At 35.8% G+C, this 14,140-nt stretch overlaps 1 protein-coding gene across 1 annotated transcript in view; it reads left to right on the top strand.

Moving 5' to 3' along the window:
- Positions 1–14,140, top strand: part of LOC306878833 (receptor-type tyrosine-protein phosphatase T-like) — a gene marked incomplete at both ends in the record, with an annotated part of 257,633 nt that overhangs the window by 143,544 nt on the left and 99,949 nt on the right. Inside the window, 3 exons of the mRNA XM_079431392.1 lie at positions 5,650–5,851; positions 6,709–6,811; positions 9,594–9,867. Of these exons, the coding sequence (XP_079287518.1) occupies positions 5,650–5,851; positions 6,709–6,811; positions 9,594–9,867 (579 nt within the window). The remainder of the gene's footprint in view (positions 1–5,649; positions 5,852–6,708; positions 6,812–9,593; positions 9,868–14,140) is intronic.

The raw sequence follows: 14,140 nt of genomic DNA, 5'->3' as shown, positions 1-14,140 counted from the left end.
TGCCATCTTTAAAATATATTCAGAATTTCAGTAGCAAGTAATCAAAAAGATCCATGAACAAATTGTGTATTCTGAGTAATATCTGTGCAGTAAAGTTTTTATTTTTGGGGAGAATGAAATTTGTATCACCAAGTCTATAGACATTTTCCACTATTTTCATTCTCTCTCATGTTGTATAGTTGTTTGTGGAGAATGGTGAGCCATTATTTGAATAATGTGTTTGTGCGTTGTCATTGTTTTCAGATTTTTTACATTAAAAAAAAGTAAAATCACATTGTAGTTGATCGTGGTGGTAATTGTCTAAGTGGGCAGTTCTTGATCAGTCTGATTACAGTATATGAGACTGTATTATTAGTATTTGTAGTATTAGTATTTGTTTCTTTGTCTATTTTATTCTGTTTTATGCCTGCAGAATTGAGTGGAATGTAACATATTATTCTCTACACCAAATGTTGAGTAACCTAGTTTCTTTCTGGCATCCCAAACCCTCATAGCTCACCCTCAAAATGTACAAAATACTAAATATTCTGTGTTCTCAGCCAGTCTGTTTACCAACTGTAAATCTCAGGAGATGCTGGCTTGAATGACGCCGAAGAATTACTAACCAATCCAGCTTGGGTTTATAGTTTTTCATTTCACGTATCTGCTTGTAGAACAGCTGCCTTGGATTTCAGGTTCTTATAATCATTTCTGAAGGGTTGAAAGTCCATGCAGAATGAATTTTAGATGTTTAATTGCTTCGAGTTTATTGAAGTACTTCTTTGTGACAGATGTATGCAAGTGTGGTTGCAGGTTTGTTTGTTTGTTTTTCTAGGGTGCCTTTTTTTGTTAGTTGTTTTACTTGTCACATGACAAAAGGAATATTGTATAACAGTGACTACGTTTACATGGACATCGATACTCAGATTTTAATACTATTAAGACAATACTCTGATTAAGAGTCTACCATGTAAACAGAGATTTTTGATTACCTTAATCCGGCTAAAGTCATAATCGAAGTAAACACAAATCAAATTAAGACATGGGGAGTATTCCTATTTTAGTCGCATTATTGAAGTGCAGTACAGACATGTAAACACCTTAATCAAACTATTACTGTCATGTAGGACTTTTCGCCGCATTTTGCGACAGAGTACAGACACGGCAGTGGTCAAGTACCACCATCAACTGAGCTTCGTTGAGCCGTTTTAGGAAGGCGTGGTTGAGTCTTAACTTTTATATAGAATATCTCTTTGGTTTTGAGACTTTAGTCTTTGCAACTTCAGGGATCTTATCTATGCATGAACAGCTTTGTAACACTCGAAAGAGAAAGGAAAACTTGAAATAATAGTTTTATAATGTTGCTAATATTTATTTATTTGCCATTGCTCATCACAATGCATTTGGCCAAAACAAGGCACAAAAACAAGCTGTAAAAATGATCTTTCTTAAGTGTGTTTTATAAGAAAATACTATTTCAGTTTTTCTACTGCAAAAGTTTTTAATTTGCTGTTTCCTGCTGTTTCTTTGTGATTTATTGTGAAATTTACTACACTGTAAAAAAAAAAAAGAAAAGTTGAGCCAACTTAAAATTTTAAGGCAACCAGCTTCAGCAGATTTTTGAGTTTTCTCAACTTATTGATTTAAGTTTATACAACAAAAAGTTGAGAATCTCCTACAAACATAAGTTGAGAGAACTCAAAAATCTGCTGAAGCTGGTTGCCTTAAAATTTTAAGTTGGCTCAACTTTCTTTTTTTTTTTTTTTTACAGTGTAGCAATTTCAGATTGGAAATGTTTTCTACCACTTTTTTTCAGTGTAGCATAAGAAGCAGTGTACTTAAGTTGCCTTTGGAAAAGTCTTTTTGTTGCTAGTGCACTTATGATGCCTTAAAAGGCAGCTCACTGTGTTTTGGAACAGCATCTCTCTCCTTTTTTAATACTCAATGCTGAAGTGAAATAGCCATAAATCCAATATCTCCCACAAACAGGGCTGTTTTCTTCGCATCTCCACTGCCAAACTGAACTGGGAAATGAACCCTTTTCAAATCAGCTGTGGTCAATTAAACTCAAGCGGCTCTTTTAACAGAGAGCCACAGTGCGTTCAGTAGTGCATTAGGCCACTTTTAGCAGCCTGTCGCGTGGCATCGCATGCCCCCTGGCCAACACTTCCTGTCTCCCCATGACAACAGTCTGAAATGAGAGAGGGCGGACAGATGAGAGCGAGAGACAAGATCCCCCATCCTCACCACTTCGTTTCATACTTTCAGTCTCCTACAGGACTGACCATCCCTTGTGTTTTTTAGCCCATCGGGACATTTAAGCGATGACAGGGTAATTGGAGGTCTATTGATCTCTATGCTGGCCTTTAAGCTGTTATGTTGTTATTGTTTTTGTTCATTTAGTCACATAGAAAATGGAAGAATTGCTGGATTTTGTTCAGGACATGTTGTCAAAAGTGGAAATACTCATAATCAAATGTACTACAAATATTACCGTACAACAACAACTAGTTTAATGTAAAAATGTGAATAGATTGTTTATTCTGTTTGTATAACAGCTGCCTTGGATTTCAGGTTCTTATAATCTTTTCTGAAGGGTTGAAAGGTAATACAGGATGAATTTGAGATGTTTAATTGTTTTGAGCTTTTTAAAGTACTTCACTATTTTTAATTCAGCGTGTTACTTGTTGTGTCTTTGTAATTGTTGGAGAAATTTACCTGCAATTTCTGAGTGAAAATTGTTTCTTTACCAAATTTGTTTCAGCGAGGTTACTCTACTAGACTATCTAGTGCACTCCAGATGCTTTTTGAATCTGATGCTGTCTGTATATCTCACGAACGATACCCTTCAGCCACCTCACGCTTTCTGTTTCATTGGGCTATAAAGAACCTGTGTTATACGAGAAATGTTCAATACGACCCGCTGTTGGCTGAGTATATTAACACCGAACAAGGGCACAAATTTACAGAGGAGCTTCGCTAAAGGCAATAGATGATATTTTAAAAGCCCCTTTAATAAAAGGCCTGCCATCAATCTCTAATGTCCTTTCGTTTACAGGAAAACCTATGAATTTAAAACAAAAAAGTATTTAACTGGTATGTATGCAAAGCTAAAACTGGACACAATTAAATGTTAAAGGTAAATTTCTTTAATACTTAAACTTCTGGCTCAACTAACGACGTGAGTTGAAGCAGAAATACCCGTTTGTCCAAACAGCGGCTGAAGAGGGTTTCAACATTTCAGTCAGCATGTACAGTAAATTGGCAGCTGTAAAAGCTAAATTCAGGCTGTAACTCTCTATTAAGACTGATTTATAATCCGTAACATGTAAACTTGTGCTTGGCAGTATATAACACCAGGCTGCTCCGCCACACCTCAGCACCGCTGTGTGATTTACTGACCCAACATGAAATCATAAACATGATAGCATATTAAATCAAAACTAGGCTGCTGGAAAACATAAAAAAAAAATATGCCAGTATAAACAATCCTTTGACATGAAATAAAACGGCAAGCATGAAAGTTTAAGGAAAACCTATGTATAGTTGGATACTGTTACTGCATGCAGGATTGTTTTCTTTGACGTATTATTTAAAAAACAATTAAGTCCAAGCATTCATACACACATGGTGTGTGAGTCAGGATGAGAGTGTTTATGAGACAGTAGTGTCTAATCAATGATTATTCTGTCATTATTAACTGTACTCATCTTCATGTTGCTCCAAACCTGTATGACTTTATTTCATCTGTGGAACATAAGTGCAAATTTTCCAAGCAGATTTTTCCAACTATTTTTTTTTCTTTCTTTTTTTTTGTTCACAAGGACACATTACATTTATCAAAAGTGACAGCAAATACATTTATTATGTTACAGAAAATCTGTTTCATGTAAATGCTGTTTTTTTATTTTCAATTCATTATAAAAAATACTGGAAAAAAATCCTGTCCATAAAGCAGCATAACTATTTTTGGCATTGATAATAATAAGAAATGTTTCTTGAGAAACAAATAAGCATATTAGAGGGATCATGTGACACTGAAGACTGGAGTAATAATGATGAAAATTCAGCTTTGCATCACAGGAATAAATTACACTTTATATTTTGATTTTGGTTGCACTGTCCCTTTAAGTGACTGTACTGTATATAGTGTCTATATACATCTATATTCCGTCTGAGGTTTTCTTTTTCCTAAAGATGAACAAAGTTCCAAATATTAATTTTTATTTCAGAATCACTGAGATGTCTTATTTTGACGTCTGAAAAGTTTCATCAATGCATTTTGTCTGTCTCTCAAATATGTGTGTGGATTTTCTGGAGTGATATTTGGCTTGAATGAGCAGATTTGCTTCTCCTGACTGTTTTGTTGCCTGTGGTCAGTGGACAGTCACAGATTTGTGTGTGTGAGTGAGAGTGTTTAGAGGGCATTCTGAATCACTCCACTATGCATGAAAAGCTTTTAGGCAGCGGGCCTGCCAGGCACCCAGATGTCAATTTATTTGATTTGAATTGTGGAATGGAGTTATGAAGTGTGAAACGTCAGGGCTAAAATATTTTGATTACCCCCATACACAGTGGCCATCAATTTCCATCAGCCTCCTCTAAGATATGGAAGGTATGTGCGTCTTAGCATCAAAATGATTATCTGTAACCTAGTTTAGTAATTGTTTTGGGGCGTGTTAATTCTTAGCTGGATGTTGTTTTCTAAAATTTACATGTTCGAAGCAGATCCGAAAGCCTCGTAAAAGTGTTTAATAAGCGGCTTGTATTTACAGCGCAGTGCACTGAATGTGCTTATTCATTGTATTCATAATATAATATTTGGGTTGCATTTCTAGTCACTGAAATTGTCTCAAATATTTGAAGAGAACACCTGAATGCAGAAAAGCCAAAGTAACTGCAAGAGTTCCTGTAAAACAAAAATGTTCAGTGCTAAATTGCTTTTCCTGTTTCAAAAGGTTTACGTTATTAAGAAAAATAATGTTTAAAGGAAGAATTCACTCACATAATGAAATGTTATTTGCTCACACTCATGTTGTTCCAAACCTGTATGACTTTCTCCTTTCAGTGAAATAGGAATCCAATGAAAGCACAGGCCAATATATAGTTTATTTATTTGTTATTTATTTATTTATTTTCCAAGTGTTTTCAATAAAAAAGCACCATGAACATTAATCAAAACATTTTTCGGTTTGTATAAATATAAATCTTTAAAAAATATAAAAATGTCAAATATACCATATAAGTGCTTACCCCTAAGTCATGCAAGTCTTTTGAAATCATGCTGTGCTGTGTGAAGAACAGACTGAAATTTAAGCCGTTAGTCATTGAAAATGTATGTAAACGTGGCATGTGAAGGCAGGTTTGTCATTGAAACAAAACTGGAGAATTTTAATTATTTTATTTCTTTGAAACTGACAGCCTTTGGTCAGTATGCTTTCGTTGTATGTAAAGGAGCAGCATTAACATTCATCAAAACCTGTTCTTTTGTGTGTTTTGGAAGAAATAATGTCATTCAAGTTTGAGACTTAATGGTGAATAAACTCAGACATAACTTTAATTTTTGGTGTTCATGGTATAATACATTTAAATTTGTGATTCCACTGAATCTACAAGACTCTTAATGAACTTATCATTGTAAAAGTCTATCGGTCTCTTCTTTTTCATTAGATCACCTATAAGGCTCTTGGCTCCCTGGACCCTAGTGCAGATTTGACAACACAACGTGGCCGTGTCTTCAAACTCCAAAATGAGACCCATCATCTCTTCGTAGGGTTGTATCCTGGCACCACATACTACTTTACTCTGAAAGCCAGTACAAATAAAGGCTTCGGCCCCCCTGTGACCACCCGTATTGCCACCAAAATCGCAGGTAAGGGAACGGCAGGGTTTTAGCTGAGGGTTCAGCTAAGATTATTGGATATTTTCCAAAAGCTACACTGCAAAAAATGCTTTTCTTACTTAGATTTTTTGTCTTCTTTCCAGCCAAAATATCTAAAAATTCTTAACTCAAGAAGGATTTTCTAGACAAAATAATCTTGTTTTCTTGTGTTATTGGCATAAATATTGTTGGAATACAGTTAATGTAAAGTGAACAAAATAATGAGAACATGAATCGTAAACAACATCCTCCACAAGTTCAGCCGTATTCCTGTGGCCCGCGGCTGTCAGTTCGTTCCGTTTCATAATGACGTGGCATTTGTACAGCACGCCAGACACCATTTATTAAAACCATATCGTTCACTGAATCTAAACATTGTAATGAGAGAGTGACATTTTAAAATACGATTACATAGTAATGATCGTTTTGAGTCAGGCTTCAAAACTGTATTCATTCTCGTAGGAGTAAATACTGTGAAATTAATGTTTTCACAAATACATGAATATTAATTATGCATAATATTAAAACATGTTTTTGTGTGTTTGAAAGGCAGCTGAGTTCCAAGTTCAATATGAGCTAAACTCTGTTGACATGCTGTCAATTGCCGCAGACAACAATTTTGACGTCTCCTTCAGTTTGTAAAACATGCAAGAAGTGTTTACAGTAATGCACTGTAAAAAATTTCAAAGCGGTTTTAATAAATATTGGTCATTTTCTACTTGCAAATGCAATTAACTCTCATCCATTTGTCCTTGTCAGTTGAGATGAGGTCTGCTAAGCTATCCAGCACGTGCTTGCTTTATATCCTGATAGTTGGTGTCCTTTAACATGAATATATGTGTCTGCAGCTCCATCCATGCCTGAATATGAGACCGACTCTCCTCTCAATGAGACAGATACGACAATCACCGTCCTCTTAAAACCTGCCCAATCACGAGGGGCCCCTGTCAGGTGAGCCGCCAAAGTATTTTTATTTATTTTACATTGAAGAACTGATCAAATGTAAATATATATATATACATTGAATGCAATCTAAGTTGCTTACGATAAAAGCATCTGTCAAATGCATAAATGTTATTGATGTTGAGAATGTTTGCATTTATAACTTTATCTACGAAAATGCCTGTCAAGTGTGCTCTTTTGACACTTTTATTCAAAGGAGAACATAGAGAGGACAAATATAATGAGGAAATTTAAAATCCTAATTGGCTGTTATCAATTGCCTGAGATTAGGAGCCTGACAATTTGTCCCCTTGAGCTCGCTGGACCTCAACATTGACTGTGTTTTAAGTACTTGTTCACATGCTGATTGTGTCAAAAAAAAAAACATTAAACAGGATTATTCGAATGTACAGGAGGAAAAAAACTAAATGTTATGCTCTATTAAACTTTTATTGTTCTGATGCTTGAAACCCTCTTTTCGTCTTTGACCCATCTGTCAACGCTTTATTTTGATAGTTCCCTAACAGACTTTCTACTGACTTTGCAATTACATGTCAGCTTTTGCTACTAACTATAAACCTAACCCTGATTTAACAGTCTACTAATACTCTAATGAGAGTTAGTGGACATGTAGTTGCACATAAATGAGAGTTAGCTATGTTGCTGCAAACTTGCTTATAGTAAGTAGAATGCCTAATGTGGACTTAAAAAAAATAAAATCTTTAAATCTGCAGACAGACGTGAAGCACATTAAAAGGCAAGAATACACCAAATTACACCAATACACCAATCATCCAAGAGGAGTCTAGTGCATCGTCTGAATGAAGAAGTGCATTACTGTTGATTCACTCGGGTCTTAAGGGTTTTTAAATGCAGTCATTCAAATAAGCATCATTTGTATGCTAAGCCTTCGAGGGGATCCTGGTCCATTTGGCTGTGTTTTGGCACTCAAACAGAGCCTTCCTCTGTGTGGAAATTCAGACTGTGAATGTGCAAAAGATTTTGGCAAATTCTCGAAATTGCAAGCCGATACTGACTTGGAAGAACAGCACAGTTGATGTGCAGTGGGAGCCCATCAGTAATTATGACAATTATTTGGTTGCAAACACAATTCTGAGTTGTATTTGCCAATCATTGAGATACTACTTTTTTATTAATATTTTGAGTCAGTTTATTTTTTTATATATTTTTCGTTTTCATTTTAGTTAAACTTTTAGTAATTTTATGTGTTTTTGCCTTTTTAAATAGTTTTTTTTTTTAAATACATCTATATAGTTTTTATTTATTTTATTTCAGTTTTATTTATTGAAGTGTATCAAGTTAACTAAGTTTCAGTGAGAAATGTTGTCTTGGAAACTAGCTAAAATAATATATCTTTTAATATATTTTATTTCAAGTAATAATCATTTTTAATGGCTTTAATTTTAGTTTCAGTTTGAGATTTAATTAACTGTAATAACCCTTGCAATAGCATTTGGAAAGACAACATATGATTATATTATATTATATTATTGGTATATAAAATATTTGCATATTTATATTTAATATATATTTAAGGGTAGAACCAAAACCTATAAAACTTATGCCTATTTTACAATAAATATGTGGGAATTTTTTTTTAAAGTATTTCCATTGTTGGTGTGCTCTATAATGCATATGACCCTGGCAATCCATAAGCGTCTTTATGAAAAATACGCAACTGAAAATTGTTTATAATTACAGTAGCTTTCGACCAGGGTTATAGTGGATGCACAACACACGAGATCCAGTGTGCACTTAAAGCCATTAGTTTGAAATGGAGATCCAGCATGTTTGAAAGAGAAAAGCAGGCAGGCCTCTTTGGTCATGGGAAAATTATCCTTTATGAAAGATGCCAGATTAGAGGCTAGGATAATTTGCCATGTCTTTTCTGCGAAACATACATTTCCCTAATTGCACATAATTGGGAAGTATGTTCTTGGCGTAAGACCACATAATTGCAAACAAGTACTATTAGCACAGGGAGCTCAAAAGATGTCCTTATCTATTCACCGTGTACTGAAACACACACATGCCCCTCTCCAGTCCTTCCCCATGACGAGCACTTTCAAAAAGCCCCATGCGCATAAATCCACCACCTCCCCTCCAGCTAATTACCGTAGTAGAGATTTCCCTCTGCTGGCTCGCTACCGCATCGCCTACCTCATCGTTTTCTCTCAAGAGGAGAAGCAGCTGTGTATTTTTGGGTCTCATGCAGGTTTAAAGATTTTTTTTTTAAATTCCAAGAAGAGAGTTTAATAGAGATGTTTAGGAGCTAGTTGTTAGCGTTAGAGATTTCTTGATGGCTGACAAGGCCTTCTGTGATTCTTAGAAAGCTAAGAGAAGAGATGTTCTTGATGGTTTTAATGCCTCGTTAAATTGCCTCGGGCACAGCTCTCTCTCTCTTTTTTGGATGTGCCGTCACTAGCTGAAGATATTTCTCAAATCAAGAGGCCGCAGTATAAGCGGCTAATGCTAAAGCATGTGCTTTAGCAATTCCTAATAAATTAAGCTAGATTTATTGTGCACTATTTATCTGTGCTTGTTGTCCCGTCCTACTGTTTTCTCATTGAATGTCATGTTTTCCTCATCAATATGTCACATTACAGATATTAAATGCATTGTGAACATGTTTCATGTTGACTTAAAAACCTATTGGAATTGAGCCTTGTCATAATTTTTTCTGAGGCCTCGTCAGAGACTAACTACAATAATGACATATTAGGTACTTGTTTTAATATTTAGTACATTAATTTGTCTTTTTTCCCTCTAGTGCTTATCAAGTGGTGGTTCAAGAGGAAAGGAAGCAGAAAGTTCGCCGAGCCGCTGATGTGCTAGAGTGTTTCTCCATTCCTGTTAGTTTCAGAAATGCCTCCATCTTGAATTCACCACACTATTTCGCTGCCGAACTCCCCCCTGTTAGTCTTGCAGTAGTACAGCCCTTTACTATAGGAGACAACAAGACTTATAATGGCTACTGGAACGCACCGCTGTCACCAGCCAAAAGCTACAGCATTTACTTTCAGGCCCTGAGCAAAGCCAACGGGGTGAGTGTTTCATTTACTGTTTATTTCATTTACCAATCTGCTTGATAACTGTTAACACTTAAAGCAACCGTAACCTTTGGCACTTGTAGTCGGAGCTACTTCTCTGTTTACGTCTATGACGAATCGCGCGGGTTCTGGGCTACTCCGCAGTGGTACCTACCCGAACCAGTCTAAAATAGTCCAAATATAAACATTTATAAAGGTGTACCGTAGTGATTCATGGTGTACTTGCTTATTATATAAAATTTGAACACAAAACAGTTACGGATTGCAGCTTTAAGTATTGGTTAGTAAATTGAACTCACATACTAAAACCTAATGCAGATGCACATAAAAAAATATATTGGAAAATAACTCTGTTGGCACACTATTAGTATTATTATTAATAATATTCTTCCACCTAATATATAATTGTATTTTTACTATAAAAATTATTGCAATAATAGGAATCAAAGTAAGAAACAATATTGACAATAATGTGAATGATAAAAAAAATGTAAATTTAAAAAGACACATTATTTGGAAATTTGTAGCTTTTTAATCTTATTTGTATTGGTATTACGGTATTTTGAGAGATTCGGAGATATTGAGAGATATTTTGAGATTAAACAAGTCATCTTTACATTTGAGAAGTTGTACCATTGGGGAAAAAAAGTCACTTTTCAAAGCATGAAACTGTAGGATAAGAAGTCTAAAAGTACACAGAATATAACCTCTGCTATATATCATCCTAAATTACAAGGCTATCTTAGAAACGGGTAGATGTATTAATGCATATTTAGATATATATATTCACACATTAGCATTTCAGCAGGCATAATGCGCTCAGTAAAGTCTCCATTTGGGCCTGCTGCATTGCTCTGCGTTTTGAAGTATGTGGTTCCCGATTTGATTGGATTTGATTCAATTCAATCTCTCAGTCTCAGGCGGCTGGAGAAAAGCACTCAAAAACAACCTCAGACCGTGACCCAGATAATTTGATTGGAGATTCATGCATAAAATATGGATTTAGGTTGGTAGTTCAGATTTGTTTTCAACTTACCTTGTTCCAAGTGTGTTCGAGGAGCGCTCGGCGTAAATGTGTGCCATTCAATTTTTTTTCATTTCCACAGCGCAAAGTAACAAATAAATTCACAATGCAATTCAGTGCTGGGATTACCTGTCATATTGATAGCTATTCAAACCGGCTTGATGTAGCAGTTGTTATCAGTAGAAGCATTTATTGATTTGATGCATTCTGTGCAGTTTCGTGATGATATTTATCCGTGAAAAATACAAAACAAAATCGCTGCTTTATACAGTGTTTCCGAAGAGTATGTGGACGTTGAAGTGATGCTTAAAAACGTCTGAATGTGAATGCACTGAAATACCAAGTGTAGACAAATGCACATCTCAAACTTATTTTAGTTTCTATTATCTAATAAAGACATTCAGAGATTGTTAAGTGTCATTTAAGCATCTAAGTACTTGTAGAAAGTTGCTTAACAAAACTAGAAACTAAAAACATCACTCTCTAATGAACTACCTTTGCTCCATAATGTCAGCATGAGCAGGAACTGTAGTCCACATTCAATTTGCTAGTCATCATTATCACTTTCCATGGAGTCCAAATGCCAGCATGACTTTCAAAGGCCTTTTCAAATGAAGTGTATAATTGTGGGGGTGTTAAAATACTTTTTCTTATCCCTGCTTAAGCCAATCATAGGTTTATTCCCCTGAAAAGAGCCCATCTTCGGTTGACATTGCACACATCACCTGTAGAGACCGAAATACTGCTGTTTCCTGATCTCGCCGTGTAGCAGCAGTCCATGAACGATGGCATCTCAGAACGCCTCTGCCCACAGACTTTCTCCTGGCACTGCTAATAGCACCAGGTCACTTCTGATAGACTTTATCACGTCAGTCTTGCCAGAGATGGCGAAAGAGCATGGGACGGTCAGGGAAATAGTGGTTTCAAACTGTTCTAAGCTAAATTAGGATTCCTCCGCTCGCTTTTGTCCCTCCGGTGTGTTTGTGAACAGGACCACAGACGCTCGGGCTAAAAGAGCAAGTAATTGCCGCTGCAGGCGTCTTTTGTTCTGAAAGACGGATACAGAGTTGTGAAGAGGCACTCACTCGTTTAAGTGGCTGAACCCACACTAGACAGAAATTGAAACAGACACATGCAGCTTTTAACAAAATGGAACCCACAAAGCATGTCCTGTCTTCGGTGTGTGGCAGGTAAAAGGACAAGTTTGTGTCACTTTGTTTCCACGGATGTGTAGCTCTAATAAGAAACAAACGCTCTAGAGGGAAACAGCTTGCATTTAAAAGTCGCGACCTGTCAAAGGTGAAATCACGGCTTGTTGGAGTGTGGCAGCTATTACTGGACAACTTGATTAAAAAAAATAACCAAGCAAACAAAGTGAGTAAAAATGCCCCCCCCCGGTCCAGTGTTAAATTTTAGGTCACATAAATAAAGAAGAAATATTTTAGAATGTGCACTAAATTGTCAGAAAAGGTCAGATTTTCCTTTATTCCACTGAAGCACAAGATGCTCATCATAATAATAATCATCATTTTATTTCATTTTATTTTATTATTTTTAGTTTAGAATTTTTTTTTAATAGTAGCTTTTTTTACTACCTGTCTTTTACCTTTGGACCCAATCCAAATGTATATACATTTGAAACTAAATTCTTGATGAACTACCCAATGTGTGTGCCTTGATGTGTTCAAACACTGAATGCACAGTTTTCATTTGGTCAGTGCAATGAAATACTTAAAGCAGTATTCATATATTCATGGATATGATTAATTACTTCCTAATTGCATAAATGAAATGGGAATAGCCTTAATCACGGGTTAATTTGTGTATTACCCTCTTCCTGTTGTACAGTTCATCAGCGTCTGATAGCATTGATACTCTTGGTTGGAGACAAAACATTTATCTCACGGCGTGAGATAAAGTGTTTTTGAAGCGTCTCGCACTTCTTTCACACATTTTTTGAGAATCTCTTGCCGTTTCTTTCTTCATTTACACCTAACGCTGCAGTCAGCTGTCATGCTTTCCTTTGTTCTTCATGAAAAACAGAGTGCTCTGTATGAATGAAAACACTATAGACAGCAAAAGCAGCTTGTGTCATAGTTTTTTATTTTGTTTTTTAGTTTCTTTTGCCTAAACCTCCTGTTAATGCTTCACCAGACTGGAGGTGTTACTCTCGAAAGCAACGTCTCCTGAAATAGTAGCAACGCTGTCTCAAATACCGTCAGACAACTGGCTGATGCCACTTTTCTTTTGTCATTTTGTACCGCACATTTCTTTTATTCCTTCTCAATGGAGCGTTTTTCCTCCTGAGCCCCTAATGTGTAGATGATTGCCTCGGGAGGTTGTTGTAATCATTCAAACCTGCGTTCATAATTCGTAATTATAAGCATCCATTTCACAATCTGTTTAAAACGCTGCAGAAACTAGGTGAACTTTTTTTGAACACTTTCATGCTTTTGTTCGTCTCCTAGGAAATAATGTTTTTGATCAGCCTGTTTGTGTGACATGCAAAAGCTGATTATGACAAATAAATACATTTACTAAATAGAAGTTTCATCATGGATTATGTCTGTAGCGTATATGTGGTTATTTGTTCATTCTAGAGGCCCAAACTTTGCAAAAATCAATGTGTTCACACAAACTGACCTAGTTAATAGTTAGATATGTTTTCCTAGGTTGCAGCAGCTGTTGTCATCAGCAAAATTTGCTGCATGTGTCAAGATAACTGCTGTAATGGCTAACTAATCCATAACATGCTTCAGAATTGAGTGAGTGACCAACTAGAAACTGTATTGACTGTAAATCTGCTGTCATATGGATTAACTCTAGCAGGCATGGCAAAAAGCTGAACGGTGACATGAAATCCATATTCTTTAACTTCTCTGGCTAACCATTAGGCATTTGTCATAAGAGTCCCGTGTTCTTTTTAAACACATCAATGAAAACTTGTCACTCAAGCTTAGTAAATTGCAATCCACAGCTGCGCAGTCCAAAAGTGAAATGTCTACTTTCACATGAACCAGTTCAAATGGAAAACAAATATTCTCAGATTATGTAATCAGTATGAAATTATATAAATTGTATACATGAAACATGTATACAGGCGCATCACTACTTCGGAGATGATGAGTCAGTGTCACCGACTTCATCTCTTGACTTCAGCCGAAGCAAAGAAAGCACTTGTTTATCAGTGAATGTAAAATGTTAGTGCAGCCTCCTTACTGTTTTTCCCTGAAACATTCATAA

Source organism: Barbus barbus (genome assembly GCF_936440315.1).
Source record: "Barbus barbus genome assembly, chromosome: 13".
Taxonomy (NCBI): Eukaryota; Metazoa; Chordata; class Actinopteri; order Cypriniformes; family Cyprinidae; genus Barbus; species Barbus barbus.
Note: the sequence above shows the minus strand (reverse complement) of the source record. Positions and strands in the feature narration are given on the sequence as shown.